The 19,530-nt window shown below is 35.6% G+C and overlaps 1 protein-coding gene across 2 annotated transcripts in view; it reads right to left on the reverse strand.

Annotated features, from left to right (window-relative positions):
- Positions 1–19,530, reverse strand: part of LOC150091430 (AFG1-like ATPase) — a 185,816-nt gene that overhangs the window by 15,796 nt on the left and 150,490 nt on the right. For both annotated transcript variants that reach the window (XM_090383864.1, XM_090383871.1), the window contains exon 11: positions 12,579–12,719. In XM_090383864.1, the coding sequence (XP_090239990.1) occupies positions 12,579–12,719 (141 nt within the window). The remainder of the gene's footprint in view (positions 1–12,578; positions 12,720–19,530) is intronic.

Consider the following 19,530-nt stretch of genomic DNA (forward strand, 5'->3'; position numbering starts at 1 on the left):
GGAACTTTTCAAGCTCTTTGAGTGAAGGTGGAGGAAATTTGATCTCACTCTCCTCTCCAAATATGATCTCACTCTCCTCTCCAAAGCAGCTCAATAACTTTTAAATCTGGTGATTGTGCAGCCCATGGGAAATGTTTAGCCTGTTTTATGCTCCTCAAACTAAGGTTGGACACAATCTGGCTGTGTGTGTGCTGGATCATTATCATCTTGAAACATGGCATCCTTTGTGGGAAATAATGTGTACATCGTGGGATGAACCTGGTTACTCAGAATATCAAGGTAATCACTGAAAGTAATTTGCCCATTCAGGTTGATGACAGGATCTAAGGAACACCAACATACTGCTGTTGTGCAATAAATTTAATCCTCCTTCATATCTGACAGTTGGGATGGTGCACTTCCTATGGCATTAGCCAAATTTAAACCTCCCTGATGTTGGAATCTTAAATTTTCAGATGAATCATCATCTGAAAATTTAAGATGAATGAATAAAATTTATATTTAGTAAATTTTTTGACACATCCAGAGGAATATTTCTTCCAATAGAAGACTGATGGTTGAGATGCAATCATTATAAGAAAAGCAGTATAGTTTAGGGCTAAAGCCTCGGGTTACATAAATAGTTTAACTAATGTACAAGTTAGTGCATTTGCATCATTTCTGTACATAGCCAACTACACAAGTAGCTATAAATTGGCATCATTAAATATATCTCATATTGTGAATACCTTCACGAGTTGCCATGATATTACACTACCTCGAATAAGTAACACCAGGGTACCTGTCCACCCACTGATGAGGAGCCAATAAGCTCCAAAACGGTGCCATATGGGTGATGGTATCTGCTGAGAATAAGTAACAATAGTCTTCTCCTACGGTGAAGCGTTACTTATTCGAGGTAGTGCAATATAATAACAACTAGTTGTGAAGGTATTCACAATATGAGATATACTTAATGATGCCAATTTATAACTAATTATGTAGTTGGCTATATACAGAAATGATGCAAATGTACTAACTTGTAAATTAGTTAAACTATTTACGTAACCTGCGGCTTTAGCCCTAAACTATATCATAATCGAAATTACCCCACACCATCAGGCATCTCTCCTATTGTGGATTTATACTTCGCAACTGGGCTGTCATCACTGCAACACCAGGGTACCTGTACACCCGCTGATGAGGAGGAGCCAATAGGCTCTGAAACAATGTCATACAGAGGTGCTTCATGCTGTAGTAAAGTAACAGTAGTCTTCCCCACTGGGGAATGTTGTTGTTATTTGGTTTTTAGGAGCATTAGCAACTAAGGCCATATTGCTCTGGGGATATGCGGTGGTCATTCCCTGACCTTTCCGCATCCTCCATATTTGGTGGGCGCGGGCTCGAACCCCGGTCTAATCAAGAAGCGTGTGCTATGCACTGCTGCTCCTGCCCACCTGGCTACAGAGGCGCCTCCCCCCCACTGGGGAATCGTTGCCTATTCATATTCAAGGAGTCTGAGTTTTCGAGTGGTGTGAGGTGAAGGAGTTAGTCCCTTTCATTCTTCTACACCGTTTTGTTTCTTCTTTCTCTCCCACTATTACTTTCCCTCTACTTTTTTTTGCTTTTCTAAGTCTAATAGGGACAAGTGGATAGTAGAGTTATTATCTCACACATATACAATAAGCTCTGAAACAGTGCCGTATGGGTGATGGTATCTGCTGAGAATAAGTAACACTAGTCTTCTCCTATGGTGAAGCGTTACTTAGTTGAGGTAGTGCAATATCATGGCAACTTGTGAAGGTATTCACAATATGAGATATACTTAATGATGCCAATTTATAACTACTTATGTAGTTGGCTATGTACAGAAATGATGCAAATGCTCTAACTTGTACATTATATAAGAAAAGCTTTACTGCAAGGTAAAAAAAAGAAAGAAAGCCATTTCTGAAAATATAAAATGCAATGCTATTTCAGACAAAATGTTTGTATTTCTGTATGCACTTCATGAGCTAAGTGTTAATGAAAGAAAAAATTCTGCTTTATAAATGTCAAAAAAATCATAGAAAACAAGCATATCACAGATAATATAGGATTAATTTTACTGAAATTTAGATTACTGTCAGAATAGGCATTATTACTCTTCTTCTGATAACAGAACTGAAATCTGTGAACAGCAAGCAGCTTATGAATATTAAAATAAGAACTAAGAAACTCAGTTACATGTTCTTACAATACCCTATACTTAGTAAAAGGACTAATTCAATAAAATGAAAAAAATATATATAAATAAAATATAAATAGTAAGTAAATATAATATAAATAATATAATAAAATAAAATGAATAAGAATAATTAAATAACCTTTATACTGAAATACTGGTTACCTCTTACAGTATGTACAAAATTAATTGCAATTAATTAATCACACTGCATCAACAAAAACACCTAAGTAAAAATACTTATCAACTAATGACACATATTCTATGATATAAAAAAATTTAAGTATCACATTCCAAAATCTCTCTGGTTGTTTGAGCATATGATACAATAAATAAAAGAAAGATACACAAAAAAGATCAGATTGAATTGATGTCATGCAAGTTTATCCATTAAGCATTAATTGATGATTTTAATCCCCTTCCCACAAACCCACTTAGCTTGTTACAGTTCTGTTGTAGAGAAGATTAACACATATGCGATCAGTATCCCTCCTGTTGTTTTTATTAATCATACAATTTTAAAACTGCATAACATCCACTGTTTCTTTAATTTTTGTTTTTTTGTTGAATCTTTTTAAAATAAATATAGGGCAATTCAAAAAAGAAGTAAACACTTTCAGATGGTCATGAAACTATTCATGCACATGACAGTAAATTCTGAAACAATAAATGATAGGTACATTCTGAATTTTTTTTTTTTTAAATCCCCCCCAGAAATTTAATTTCTGTCATATTTTCCAGGGATAACAGTTATGTTATTACAATAGCATCACCCTGGAAAAAAACATTTGTGTGTTATCCAGTTTGTAATGACAAATTCAGTGACTAGAATGCAATTTGACTTTTGCACAAAGGACCTACCACAAGTAAGTCAATTTACAACTTGTGCAAGCAGTTTGAAAGCAAAGACTGTATAAGAAAGCGGCAGAGGCCAGGTCACCCATGCAATACTGATGAAACAGCATAATGTGCAACAAAAATTTTTCAGTAAAACCCTTTTGCACACTTTGCTGAAATACCACGGATGTAGTTGTGAGTTGACATGCCTCAAACAATAGTTGGGGATATTCTGCAGAAGTGTTTTTTTTTCAAAGCTAACAAGTTGCAGTTGACATGCCTCAAACAATAGTTGGGGATATTCTGCAGAAGTTTTTTTTTTTCAAAGCTAACAAGTTGCAGTTAGTGTAGGCATTAAAACTGAATGACAAAAGTAAGCAAAATGAGTTTTGCTCTGACTTTCTACAATATGAAATGGTATGGGTTGTTATTTTTAGGGATGAAGTCGTTTTTCACTTCAGCAGTAAAGTCAAGTGCCACAAGCTTCAGATGTGGGGTACTATAAATCTTCACCATCATCTAGCAAGAACAGGACTTTTCCAAAATAAATGTGTTTTGTGCCAATTCAAACAGAAAATTTATTCCCTTTCTTTTTTTATTGAAACGACAATCAATGGGAACATTTAACTGGACATGTTGATGAATTTGAGGTATTGCTCAAAACATCACAGGCAGATATTGTTGGGATATCAGAGATGTGGTGTCACACAGATATAAGGAATGCAGAACTGGAATTTGGGGAGTACAATGTGTACAGAAAGGATAGACAGGATAGGAAGGGAGGAGGGGTTATGCTATTAGTTAAGAAACACATAAAATCCAAGCAAGTGAAGCCAGTCGACATCGCTGGATAGTGCAGTGTCGAGTCAGTTTGGTATGACATAAGCATTGGAAGATCAAAATTGAGAGTAGGAGTGTGCTATAGGCCTAATAGGGCTTAGAGGGGGAACAGGTATCCTGTGTGTTATCAGACACTCAGCCTAAAACACTGATGGATCCAATATCTCTCTATTACAGAAGATTTAGGAGAAGTCCGGTTGGCCTGCCTCCCTAAAATCCACTCATGCACACCTTCTAGATGGTAAGCCCTGTTACGTCACTTAGGTGGCAACGAACGTGTAGAGTGGTTCTCTTCAAGACATCTGGTCAGAGTGAAGAGGAAAAGACCAAACCCTCCAGCATATGACAGCACGACAAAAGAAATGGCCCTCAATCCCCAGCAGCTTTCACTCTCCCTCTTACAGCAGCGAGAGGATCAGAGTGGAAGCAGAGGGTGCTAAGAATCTCTGGGTACGATCAGGCTGCCATGCACGGAACTGAACTTGGCCTGTTATAACATAAGATCACTTATCGGTGAAGACAGGATATTAGAGCTGGAAAAGGAATTAGAAAATGTGAATTGGAATATCATCGGTTTGGCTGAAACAAGAAGAAGAAATGAATCACTTATAAGTTTATCAAGTGGAAATCTGCTGTATACCAATGGAAACAGTGAAAGGAGTGAAGGTGGAGTTGTGTTTCTGGTCCATAAAGATTTTAAAAACAACATTTTGGAATTCAAAAGTACATCACCAAGGGTGTCAAGACTAATACTCAAGATTTCTAAGAGGTACAAGCTAAAGATTATAATGATTTATGCACCAACATCGAGCCACGATGATGAAGTGGTTAAAGAAATGTACACCGAAATTGAGAGTCTTCTAGATAAGCAGAAAACCCACTACACTATTATTATGGGGGACTTCAATGCTAGGGTTTGAAAAAGACAAAACAGCGCAGAAAGGGGAATTATAGGAAATTTTGGAATTGGTGAAAGAAATGAAAGAGGTGAAAGACTTGTGGAATTTGCAGAATCTCAAGGACTGTCAGTAATGAGCACTTTTTTTCAAGAAAAGGGTGAACAGAAAGTGGACATGGAAGAGTCCAAATGGATTAACTACTAATGAAATCGACTTCATCCTCACTAACCGAAGATATATTGTGAATGATGTTACCGTCCTGAATAAGGTAAATGGTAGAAGTGATCACAGAATGGTAAGATGTACACTTGATATAGATGTAGGAAAGGAAAGGAAAAAACTGACTCGAGTAAATAATACAAAGGTCTTTGAGATAACAGAAGAGGAGAAAAAGCAGTATGTACTGGAACTTAGAACAAGTTTGAGCTTCTGCAGACTGCTGAGGACCAAGATATCGACGAGGAATATTACAACTTTCTGAAAGTGATAAAGCCCAAGAAATCTATAGGGAAAAGGAAATCCAAACAAGAAAAAATTAGTCAAGAAACACTTGTCATGATGAACCGAAGACAACAAATGAAAAGCAAGAAAAACACTGACAGGGAGAAAATTGAGTATACTGATTTATGCAAAGCCATTAGAAAGAGACTCAGAGAGGACATAAGAAGATTTAACACAAGAAAAGTATAACAAGCATTAAGGAAAAACAAAGAATTTAAATCAGCAGCCATGAGCAGTAATACAGAAAGACAAATGAAACTGAAGAATAGCGATGGTGTACTTATAAACAGCAGAATAGGCATAATTCAAATAGCAGAAGACTACTATAGAGAATTATACAAGGAGCAGGGGAATAATGCCAGCAGTGGGGAAGATGGATTGCAAAGTAGCAACTCATACGACATACCCGATATTCTTCCTGATGAGGTAGAACATGCATTGAAGAAAATGAAGAATCAGAAAGCCCCGGGGGAAGATGAAGTAACTGTAGAGTTGTTAAAATTGGAAGGAAGAGATATGACACAGAAACTGGCAAGGCTCTTCACAAAGTGCATTAGAAAAGGTGTGATGCCTAAGCAGTGGAATAATGCAATCATAGTTTTGCTGCATAAGAAAGGAGATAAATCAGAAATTGGAAATTATAGACCAATTAGCTTGTTATCCCACATCTACAAGTTGTTCACAAGGGTCATTACTAACAGATTAGAAAGAATACTTGATGAGAATCAACCAAAAGAGCAAGCTGGCATTAGGACAGGATTCTCAACTATGGATCACCTTCACGTAATATCACAGCTAATGGAGAAAGCAAATGAATATAAAACACTATTATGCCTGGCATTTGTGGATTATGAAAAGGCATTTGACTCCATACAGCATAAGGCAATGTTTTGGGCATTGGAAAGACAAGGCATAGATACCCCATATATTATGATTTTGAAGAAAATATATGAGAGTGCTACCTCCTTTATTAGACTAGACAAAGACAGTAGTTAATTTAAAATTGAGAAAGGAGTTAGACAAAGAGACACAATATCTCCGAAGCTGTTTACTGCTGCCCTTGAGGAAGCTTTCAGAAGATTAGACTGGTCGCAGAAAGGAATCAAACCATTTACGATTTGCAGATGACATTGTGGTCATAAGCCACGATCCCAAAGAATTAGAGGAAAATCTTACTAACTGTGCATAACTGATTAAGTATTTTGGACTAAAGATGAATATGGCTAAAACAAAAATAATGATGAACAAATATGCCACAGAAAGTGAAATAATGATAAGGAGCAGTAATTGAAAAGGTGGAGTCATATACTTATCTGGGTCAAGTTATTAGCTGTAATAATGATAAATGGCTGGAAGTCAAGAGAAGAATAAATTTTGGATGGATAGCATTCAGGAAATATAGTCACATACTGAAGAGCAATATCCCAGTTTGTCTGAAACGTAAAATAATGAACCAATGTATACTTCCCACCATGACTTATGGAAGTGAAACTTGGGCACTCACCAAAAGAATGGAAGAGAAGCTGAGAACTACACAGCGAAGAATGGAAAGAATTATATTGGGAATCAGACTGTTAGATAAGAGGAGAAACACATGGATTAGGCAGCAAACTCAAGTAAAGGACATTCTTATCAAAACAAAAGAACTAAAATATGGTATTCAAGAGGAGCTAGAAGAAAACCTGGAAGACAAAGGAGGAGATGGATAGATAAAATTCATGAGTTTGTGGGTAGTAAATGGATGGCCAGTGCTCAAAACAAAAGGAACTGGAAACTTGCTGGAGAGGCCTTCATCCTGCAGTGGATTGAAAATGGCTGATGATGATGATAGGCCTAATGAATCTGATGAGTGTAATAAGAAACTGTACAGGGAAATAGAGTGGGCCAGTAAATCAGAGTGTCTTATAATGGGGGATTTTAATTTCCCAGATATTGACTGGAATTTGTGGGTTGGTCACTCACACACTAGCAAGGCTTTTGTGGATTTATTGGATGATTGTTTTCTAATCAGCATGTTCGGGAGGCAACTAGAGGGAGTAATACTCTTGATCTGATTATCAGTGGTGATTCTTCATGCATTAAGAATCTACAGATACAGGAACCACTAGGTGGCAGTGATCACAGTGTGCTGTAGTGGAATTTACTGAAAGAGGTAACTACCATCAGGGTTAAAGGGAAGGGTTTTTTGCTTTCATAAAGACGACTACGATAGTCTGAAACAATATTTAAATTCTATACAGTGGGACCAACTGATGATGTTACCAACAGCAAATTCAAAATGGGAAGCATTCAAAGAACTTATCTTGGAAGCTACTAGGCTTTACATACCAACTAAGAAATATTGTTCAGGGTTTAGGCCTAAATGGATGTCAGATGAACTAATGAGACATATGGCAGAGAATGTTTGTTATTTGGTTTTTAGGAGCATAAGAAACTAAGGCCATATTGCTCTGGGATATGCGGTGGTCATTCCCTGACCTTTCCGCATCCTCCGTATTTGGTGGTGACGGGCTCAAACCCCGGTTTAATCATGGCAGAGAAGGAAAATGCATGGGATACATATAAATTAATGGGTGACATGGAAGCCTATGATAGATATAAGCTGATCTGTAACCAAGTCACAAAGGGGATTATGCAGGCAAAGGCAGATTATGAGAAATCCTTGGCAAAGGATGCAAAGAAAAACAGAAAAGAGTTCTTAACCTATCTAAACTCTAAAAGGAAAGGGATGAATCAGATTGGACAATGGATATTGATTGTTAAACGGTTGAGGATCCTGCTCAAGTGGCTATCAAACTAAACAAGTATTTTGCATCTACATTCACACATGAGGAGTTATTCAGGAAGGGGAATGCCAGAGGTGAAGTAAACTCTGGCAGTGAGCTAGATGATTTTGTAATAACTGAGAGGAAAGTGGAGAAGAAATTGTTGAGGATAAACATAAAAAAGGCATCCAGGGTGGATGGGATCTCTCCAGTTATATTAAAGGAGGCAGCAAAGGAAGTAAGCAAACCCTTAGCCATAATTATGAGAGCCTCTTTGGACTCAGGGGATGTACCCATAGATTGGAGATGTGCAAATGTGACCCCAATTCACAAAGGAGAATCAAAGGCTGACACAAGTAATTATAGACCTGTGAGTTTAACTTCTGTTCCAGGAAAATTAATGGAGGCACTGGTTAAAGAAGCACTGCAGGATCATCTAGACTTCAGTTATAGCTCGGACACAGCATGGTTTTGCTAAGGGAAAGTCTTGCCTGACCAATTTGATTGGATACTATGATGCAGTCACAAAAGAACTGGATGCAGGGAATAACTTTGATATTATATATTTGGATCTTAGAAAGGCTTTTGATACTGTTGCACATGGAAGACTGCTGCACAAATTGAAGCAGTGTGGCATTTGAGGCAAATTGCTGCTATGGATAAAAGGATGGTTGAGGGGGAGAAGACAGAAAGGTAATCAATGGACACTGCTCATCTTGGACTAATGTTATTAGTGGAGTCCCTCAGGGTTCAGTGTTGGGTCCATTATTGTTTTCTGTATTTATAAATGATATTGATGATGGTATATCAAGTTTAATGTCCAAGTTTGCAGACGATACAAATGTTGGCAGAGTTGTTAAGGACACTACTGACACTATGCTGCTGCAACAGGATCTGGAAAGGTTGAGCAGATGGGCTGAGAGGTGGCAAATGAAGTTTAACATTGACAAATGTAAAGTACCACATATGGGAAACAGTAACCCCAGAGCAACGTATTAACTCTGTGGTACTACACTAACAGTGGTAGAGAATGAAAAGGACCTGGGAGTAACTGTGCAGGCAGATATGAAGTTCTCTGAGCAGTGCAGACAGGCTGCAAGAGTAGCTCATGGTGTATTGTCAATGATATATAGGAATTTTTCTAGCAGGGATAAACACTAAAAGGAAGGGGATGATTCAGATTGGACCACTTGGAATTGATGGTTCGACTGTAGATGATCATTCTCAGACAGTTGCAGAACTAAATGAGTATATTGCATCTACATTCACACATGAGGAGTTATTCAAGAAGGAGAGGGCCAGATGTTTATCAAGCTCTAACAGGGAGTTAAATGATTTTGTAATAACTGAGAGCAAAGTGGAGGAGAAATTGTTGAAGTTAAATAAAAGAAAGGTACCTGGGATAGATGGGATCTATCCAGTTATATTAAAGAAGGTGGCAAAGGAAGTAAGTAAGCAAACCCTTAGCCATAATTATGAGAGCATCCTTGGACTCAGGGGAGGTTCCCACGGATTGGAGATGTGCAAATGTTTCTCCAATTCAGAAAGGGTGATACAAGTAATTAGACCTGTTAGTTTGACTTCTGTTCAGGAAAAATAATGGAGTCACTGGTTAAAGAAGCGTTGCAGGATCATCTAGACAAGACAGCAGTAATAATTCAGACACAGCATGGGTTTCTCAAGGGGAAGTCTTGTCTGACCAATTTGATTGGATACTATGATGTGGTCACAAAGGAACTGGATGCAAAAAATAATTTTGATATCATACTTGGATTTCAGGAAAGCTTTTGATACCGTTGCACATGAAACACTACTGTACAAATTGGAGTAGTATGGCATTAAGGGCATGTGCTACAATGAATAAAAGGCTGCTTGAGTGGGAGAATACAGAGTGATAATCAATGGGTACTTCTCTATGTGGACTAATTTTATTAGTGGTGTTCCTCAGGGTTCAGTGTTGGGCCCATTGTTGTTTTGTTTATTTATCAATGATATTGATGAAAGTATATCAAGCTTAACATCAAAGTTTGCAGATGATACAAAGGTTGACAGGGTTGTTAATAACAGTAATGACAGTATGCTACTGCAACAGGATCTGGAAAAGTTGGGTAGATGGGCTGAGAAGTGGCAACTGAAGCTTAGCATTGACAAATGCAAAGTACTGCATATGAGTAACAGTGACCCCAGAGAAATGTACCAACTATGTGGTTTTACATTTGGGGTAGTGGAGAATGAAAGAGACCTGGGGTAATTGTACAGTCAGATATGAAGTTTTCTGAGCAGTGTAGACAAGCTGCCAAAGTAGGTCATGGGGTCTTGTCAATGATATACAGGAATTTTGCAAGCAGAGATAAGGAGGTGATTATCCCCTTGTATAAGGCAATGGTCAGGCCACACCTTGAGTACTAACGTGTACAGGTCTGGAAGCCTCATTTTAGGAAGGATGTAGATTTGCTAGAACGAGTACAGAGAAGGGCAACAAGACTGGTGAAGGGAACAAAGGGGTGCTCTTATGAAGAAAGGTCTGTTCTGCAAACTTCAGCTTCTGGAGACTGAGTACCTGTGATGCAATCTGATTGAGGTGTATAAGGCCTTGAATGGATTGAGCAGGCTCAATGCTGATGGGATTCTTCCTCATTCTCAGATTACAAATCTGAGGGGAAATAGATTCAAACTGAGGAAAGGCAGTTGTAGAATAGTTGTGCAGAAGTTTACCTTTAGCTAGTGGGTAGTTGATTGTTGGAACAAACTTCAATCTATTGTTGTTGAAGTAGATAGCTTAAATAAATTCAAGGCAGAATTTATTATTCAAGAAATTATTCAAGGCTAGACAAACATTTGGAATGAATGGATGAGTGAATTGCGAAGGGCTTTTTTTTTTTTTTTTTGGCTGATGCTGTATAAGCTTGCTTTCTTGCATCATGTGCCTATGCTAATTAAGAAAATGTATGAATTCTATGCCGTGCAATGTGAAATAGAAGAAATAACACCAGTGAAAGAAAAATATTATTACAACATATTTTCTATTAAATTCAATTTGCATTTTAAGCAACCTTCCAAGGACACATGCTAAACTTGTGATTTCCTGCAAATAAAAATTCAATCTGCAAAAGATAATGTAAACTGAACGGCAAAAATTTTCAATTTTTGCCGTTCAGTTTACATCTACGTAAGGTTGAACTGGCTCATAGTCATATGGATGCAGATTGAAGGATAGCATCAGAAGAAATTTACTTATTTAGTTTTGATTTAGAAAAAGTCAAAGGCCAGAACCTGAAGTATCACATAGTTCCCAAGAAATTTCATCATGCTTAATTAAGTATATACAAACTTATACTAAAAATCATAAAAAAACATAAAAAAATAATAATATAGTCAGATTCGTGCACTGGACAAAATAGAAATATTAAAACTGATTAAAAGTACAGAGATAAAAGCTGAATCAATTGAAATTAAATTTTTGGACATAGCTATTTGCCTAATAATTCAGATTTTGCTATTATCGAATCACTTGCGAAGAAGAATCAAAACATTTTTCTCCCACTGATTGGTACGAAATCATCAGAACATGTAAGAAGAAAAAAACTGTTTAATGTGGTTGAGATGACTCATCAGGAATTTCTTTCTGCAAAACCATTAGAATATTCCATCACCAACAGAAAGAAAACAATTACAGGATTATCAGTCAACTGGCTCAATATGCAATGGATTAAATTAGAGAGGTCGAAATCACAAATTATACAATTCAAATGCAAGTTTAACGAAGATATATAGTTTGATTCAATAAATATTATAAAACCCCAAGGGTAGACCATCAATACTGAAAAACATAGACCAGCACTTGTTATATCCTTCTGGTAGAGCTGTAACAAAATTAAAGACATGATAGACCTATTGAAATATTTTCTTCCTGTTAAACATGACTATTACAAAAACTTAAAGACAAATCAAGGTGATGGTACCTTGGATGCATCTGACATAGAAGATATTATTTATGTCGATAATAATAATATAATATAATAAAAACAATAATAAATTTTGAGTGAAAAGTTCCATAATAAATAATGTTATAATGACTTTTTTTTGTCATATTTATTTTTTCTGCAATTTCCATATTTTCAGTTGTTAAATTGATTAACTCCATAAGTTTATAGAAAATTTGTAAAAACATGAACAAATTTTTTTGATATATTTATTTTTATGAATTTCATATCTTGTAACATAAAACCCAGATCTTAAACAATACACTACATAATATTTGTTGGTGCATATATTTCAAGCTAAATTTAAAAAAAATCGCATTTATAACTTTATCAATTTCCGTTGCTTTTCATTTCATTTCATGGAGTTGATCGGTTTGGCTTCTGAGTGGCTCATATGATCAAGGTATTCGCAGACATTTTGGAATGTAATCCTAGAGAAACATGATGGAGTATAAATATTATTGATTAATCAATATCTATATGGAAACCATCCATAGAGAGATTCCATCAAAGTGATAACTGAAAAACCTAAGCTTTAAAATAAACTAACCTTATGATCGTAAAATGTATCAATCATGGTAATGAACCTTCTTGCTTGTGTCTTCTGCTTTTGTGACATCTGAGGTATATCTCTAATGATAATAGTATGAAATGCTTGACTCATTGTCAAATAGTCTATTGCTCCTAGGGGCTAATGCAGAAGAAATAAAACACTCAACTGATTATCTATCCATGATGATTATAATTATAAAAAATAATATGGCTTACTGTTATGGTATTTCCATATATCATGTCAATTATTCTCAATTTTTTTTCCTTAGTCTAATTTCAGTTTAAATTAGGGACATTTTCTCACATCACAATGATACAAATGTTAAATGTTTTATGCAAATATTTAGTAATGAACATGAATGAAGGTGAATCAAATTTGGCAGTCCATGGTAAGAATAATATTTAAATAAATATTGATATTGTATAATATGGTTGCACTATAACTTAAAAAAATTCTGTGGCCAAGAAAATTTCATATGAATACAGTGGCCACCATTTATTGTGGCCATGTTGAAAAAAGTTACTTAATTATAATTGGTTATTGTTATTTGTTATTTGGTTTTTTAGGAGCATTAGCAACTAAGGCCATATTGCTCCGGGATATGCGGTGGTCATTCCCTGACCTTTCCGCATTCTCCGTATTTGGTGGTGACGGGCTCGAACCCCGGTCTAATCAATAAGCGTGTGCTATGCACTGCTGCTCCTTCCCACCTGGCTACGGAGGCGCCTAATTATAATTGGTGCCTTCTCCCATGTGACTATTCGTTTCAAACAAAACTTATATTTTAATATGGATCAGTAGAAATGCATTTCAAAATACAGAAAAAAAAAATGTACAGTAAGTCCCCAACACATGTAAGAGATACGTTCCAGGACTTCTTATATAACTCGAGTTTCATGTAACGGGAATGACTAATAAAATATTGCTACTATATCCCTGATATGCCAAAATTACAAAAACCACATAATATCCTCACAAGAATGAATAAAAATAGTTATACATATTTTTCAGTTAATTAGTTATATTTTTTATATATTAATTATATATATAGAAAAATAGTTATATATTTTTAATTAGTTCAATTAAAAACTTTATCTGGGGACAGTGGTGAATTAGCTGGAATGCACATAAGAAAACATAAAAGAAAGAAAAACGCATGTTATTGTACTGTAAAAACTGATATGTATTCATAGCCTTGGTTATTATAGTTGTCTTCATTGGTACTGATCCCGTCACCACTTCTCGTATTTTGTCTTTGTCCTTTATTATCATGTTCACTTTTGACACTGACAAATCTAAATTCCATGCAATACTTGTTTATGTTTGACCATTTTCATACATCCTTATCATTTTAATTTTCTGATCCAAATTGATCGCTTTTCTTTTCTTGGTAGATTTACTAGTACCACTGTCACTTATTCTCTTAGTCGGCACCATGATAATGGTCAAAATGAAATTTTCTGTAAAGAACTTCAGGGCGGAAACACACTATTATCACCTCAAACGAGCTCACATTTTCTAAAGCACATTTATGGACGTCACTACCATAAACCAATAAAGACAATTTGCAGTTTCTGGTTTATTGGATTTTTCTGTTAGTGCAATTCATTTTAAATGGATAGTAAACTTGGGCTTATTGCATTTGCAATAATACCAATAGCTGAAATTCTGTGGGTTTGTACAAAAAAAACATAAATAAATTTTCAGAATCTTCTCTTCATTCCTATTTTTTTAAGCTTGTTACTCCATATCTCACTTGTGCAATTTGTGCATGCTGTGTTCGTTGTTACTGTTGCTTATTACTATTTTTTTTTTTCTTTTTTACTGTTTTCAATTTTACAATCCTAAAAAAAAAAATTTTGAGTGAAAAAAAATTTACATAAGTCTGAAGTTACATAACTCAGGCTTTTAAATACAGTAAGTCCCTACAAAGAATAATTACTAAAATATTGCTTTTTATATCAGGGCAAAGCAATTTAAACATAATGAGTGAGAGTTTGCATGGGTCAAAATAAACTCTGCATTGTACAGCCAGGAAATCAGGATGCTAGATGTGCTATTGAAACAACCATGGGTATTAGCATTAGCATTAGTAGAGGCATTTGATGCAAGAAAGCAAGCTTATGCAGCATCAGCCAAAAAAAAAAAAAAAAAAAAACCACTTCCACTTCACCCCTCTGTTCGTTCAAAATACCTGTCCAGCTGAGCCTTAAACTTATTTAGGCTATCAACCTCCACCACAAGGGATGGAAGTCTGTTCCACCAACCAAACACCCGCTGGCTAAAGGCAAATTTCCGCACGTCTATCCTACATCTGTCTTTCCTCAATTTGAATTTATGCCCTCTCAGGTGATTTTTCTGAGCTAGAGGAAGAATCCCATCAGCATTGAGCATGCTTAAACCATTCAAGGCTTTATACACCTCTATCAGATCACCTCGCTGGTGCCTAGTCTCCAGACACTGTAATTTGCAAAACTTAAGCCTTTCTTCGTAAGAGCACCCCTTTGTTCCATTCACTAATCTTGTTGCCCTTCTCTGTACTCGTTCCAGCAGCTCTACATCCTTCTTGAAATGAGGCCTCCAGACCTGTATACAGTACTCTAGGTGTGGCCTGACCATCGCCTTATACAATGGAATAATCACCTCCTTATCCCTGCTGGAAAAATTCCTGTATATCATTGACAATACTCCATGAGCTACTCTTGCAGCCCGTCTGCACTGCTCAGAGACCTTCATATCTGCCTGCACAACCACCCCCAAGTCCCTTTCATTCTCTACCACTGTCAGTGTAGTACCACAGAGTTGATACGTTGCTCTGGGGTTGCTGTTTCCCAAACAGCAACCCCAGGGTATCTTTAATAGCAAAGTGGGATTAGTAAAATTGGTTTATTGGTTTTGATTTTATTGGCGCATTAACTTCTAAGGCTATAATGCACCAAGACCAGGGATTAGTAAAAAGAAGCAGATCAGTATGAAACCAGAACAGCATGTATCACAAGAAACCAAGAGGAAGAATACTATGGAATGATGGTTAAAATTAATTATTAGCTAATTTCACAACTGATTAACTCCCCCAAAGGAGTTTAAGTTATAAATGCAAGCATTCCAAATTTAGAATTTTGATAAATAATGTCAGTAAAAACAAACAATACAAAGAAAATTTATCACCAAATTTTGAACAGCTATACATTTCAAGATATCTTCTGGTCTTGGCTGCGATAATAGGAATATCTTGTGCAATAGACTAATTCAAGGAGAGGTGGAATTACAGAATTGTTCTGCAATTCCATCTCTCCACTTTCTTCCAAATCAATCAAAATACATCCACCAACTAATTGATATCAACTCTGAACTTGCCATAACTTTTTTCTTCCTCCTTTATCCCTTCTCTTCCCTTCCCTTCTTTCGAACAACTTTCCTTCTTATATATAGTTTACGAAAATTATGATCTACAGATATTCAATTCCAATGCAAACAAGTATTTTCTGTCATTTCAATCCTCAGTCTACACACAATACTAGCATACTATAGGATCCAATGACCTTTTTGTGTTTTGGGGTCAAAATTAAAAAAAAAAAATATATATATATATATATACGTTTACAACAGTTCGATTTTCTTAAGTACTGGTGTTTTATACATATAGGTATTGGCGTGAATACAATACTGGTCTTTAAGTTAGCCTAGTCTCGGTTATCTTAAATTCACATGGCCTATACATTTAGGAACTTATTGCGTATTGCTAAAGAAATTTTCATGATAATTACTGATGAAAATTTTTTATGTATCTGTAGCAATAGGTAATCATCAATACTATTTTATAACTATATAATAATATTTATACAATTTATACATTTTTGCTTTACATCACGTGGCCGTCAATCCCCTACTTCATCGGGGGCTTTGAGTGGATTAACAGCCCATTCGATGTAATGCTTTTATACTCACCCGTTTCTGTTTGTATCTATCACAGCTTTGCTATTTTATTTAATTCTGGATACTAAGGACTTATGTTTATATTAATTTTCTTAATTATTGTTAGCTAAACTAGTATTAATTATGAATTAGTTAATTTTTTACAATCTCTTCAGCAACTGTGATAGAATACACAAAGCCCAACGGGTAAGCATTTTATATTGTTATACTACAACTATGTAGTATAACTGGGCTCGAATGGGCTGTTAATCCACTCAAAGCCCCCGATGAAGTAGGGGATTGACGGCCACGTGATGTAAAGCAAAAATGTATAAATTGTATAAATATTATTATATAGTTATAAAATAGTATTGATGATTACCTATTGCTACAGATACATAAAAAATTTTCATCAGTAATTATCATGAAAATTTCTTTAGCAATACGCAATAAGTTCCTAAATGTATAGGCCATGTGAATTTAAGATAACCGAGACTAGGCTAACTTAAAGACCAGTATTGTATTAACGCCAATACCTATATGTATAAAACACCAGTACTTAAGAAAATCGAACTATTGTAAACGTATATACACTGGCACGTATAATGTTCAATTGGCCAACATGGCAATAACAATGGCATTAACGATGCACAAAAGACAGATTAAGAAACAATAGAATGATAATACAAAAGAATTATAATACAAAAGAATAATATATATATATATATATATATATAAAACTTTCATACTTTCACAGACCAGATAATTAATAAGCAGAATCAGCCTGTTTTACAGAGTCAGTTGGCTGTAGATGTCTGTTTTACTACAAGTAAAGTGTGGCGCCTCCGCAGCCAGGTGGGTAGGAGCAGCAGTGCGTAGCACACCCTTCTTGATTAGACCGGGGTTCAAGCCAGTGACCACCAAATACGGAAGATGCGGAAAGGTCAGGGAATGACCACCGCATATCTTTGGAGCAATATGGCCTTAGTTGCTAATGCTCCTAAAAACCAAATAACAACAACAAGTAAAGTGAGTTGATGGCAAAAAGTCTCCAAAATGTGAGAATGGTGCACTAAGCAGCAAACTTATTTTGCTCAATGCTATGTATAAAATGCAACTTTGTCCTACAAGTACAATAATGCTCTGCTATAAGATAATAATTCTATAGCATTAATGATTCCATTCTGGCTATAGAAAGTTGAAGTTGCCTTTCAATAGTATTCAGGCTTTGTGACTGACAAGAGATAATGAGATCATCAATATACATATATGCTTCAACTGTATTTGGAATATTTCATGCACATCATATTGTTAATGCTATGGCAAATAATGTTTCATAGAGCATGGACTTCCATGGGACAGCCACTTCTTGAACAAATGATTTAGATATATTATTTTGGTAACAAATCTGGTATGTTTTATGATATAATAAATTTTGTTGTAATTGGGGTAAGTCTCAGAAACCAAATGTATGTAGACATTGAAGGACACCATATTGCCAAGTAGTATTGAAAGCTTTAATTTTCAATCAAGGTTAACCATAACTGGATGTCTCATTATGAAAGCATTAAAGATGTTTGCTTCTACTTTATTCAACATGTGATCTTAGTGATTGTCATTCATTATATTTTTAGTTTCTTTCTTTGTAGCTAAACAGAAGTAAGTGAAATCAGACTATAATTATAATTCCTTCCTGGATTGGAAAGGCTAAGACAACTGTGTGACACCAGGAATAAGGGTAAGTAATTTTTAAAAAGATACAATTATAGAATGCCAACAATATGTTCTGTGCTTTTTTCTTCTTTTTTATTTATCCAGTTAGCTTAAAATGATGGCAGACAGACTGGGTCACCTGCATTAAATAAACAACTATTGGATGTTTTATTCTAGGAGTTCTGCTGATGTGAATGACTGGTTATAGAGAAGGCAAACAAAAGTATAAAAATTGATTTTATGTTGTTAAGTGCATGATTTCATTTGGTGAAAGATTAGTATTAGTAGTGACCATATAGTGAAGGAAGATTGGTTTGGTTTGTTAGGTTTTATTGGCGCATTAGCAACTAAGGCTATAATGCACCAAAACTAAGTGATATTTAAAAATTTTAATTTCACTGACTTAATTATTAAGGTCACCAAAGTCAAGATATAAAATAACAACGGTATAAAATGTAAAAAAGATAAATCAATAAAGAAATAACATCAACAAATAAATTTTAAATACAAGTAAAAACCTTTATTGATTTAAAATAGCTAAAAACAGCAGACACATTGTCATTGTCAGATAAAATCTGACTGAGTGTATAAGGCTCAGTCAGATGGTTAAAAGCGGTAAAACGGATATTGCTAAAATCTGGACAGTCAACTAAAATGTGTCTAATAGATACAATTGTGCCACAGGACTCACATATAGGAGGGTCATCAGCCCTCAAGTGAAGGAAGACAGGTTGCATTTATGCCCATTTCTTCTATTGTCACTTATTGTGTCACTTCTATTGTTCTATTGTGGTCATTCCCTGACCTTCCCGCATCCTCCATATTTGGTGGTCACGGGCTCGAACCCCGGTCTAATCAAGAAGCGTGTGCTATGCACTGCTGCTCCTACTCACCTGGCTACGAAGGTGCCATTTCTTCAAGCAACTGCTAGAAATCACTGATAGGACACTATAGGTTCTTTGCCATCTACTACATCTAATGTAACAAGAACTTCATGCCTATCTGTATCATAATCCCAAATCCCTTTCTTCCTCAACCATTTTTAATTTGACCCTTGCAAGTACAGTCAATCCGCGTATAACATGTGTTTACACTACACGAATTCGATCATACACGATTTATAAATAGGGAAACGATATCTTATATAACATGAACCGAATTCACTTATGCACGATTTGCCTTTGTGTTTACAAGAAATGGCAGTTGAACACGGAATCACCCCAACTGAACGCAACATGATAGGAATGAAGAGAAGAGTCTGAAAATGTATTTATGTGTTTTATATCAGTGAAGGGGAAACACATTTCACCATAATAACTTA

This window comes from Mastigoproctus giganteus, chromosome 1 (genome assembly GCF_048544385.1).
Source record: "Mastigoproctus giganteus isolate SK-2022 chromosome 1, ASM4854438v1, whole genome shotgun sequence".
NCBI lineage: Eukaryota > Metazoa > Arthropoda > Arachnida > Uropygi > Thelyphonidae > Mastigoproctus > Mastigoproctus giganteus.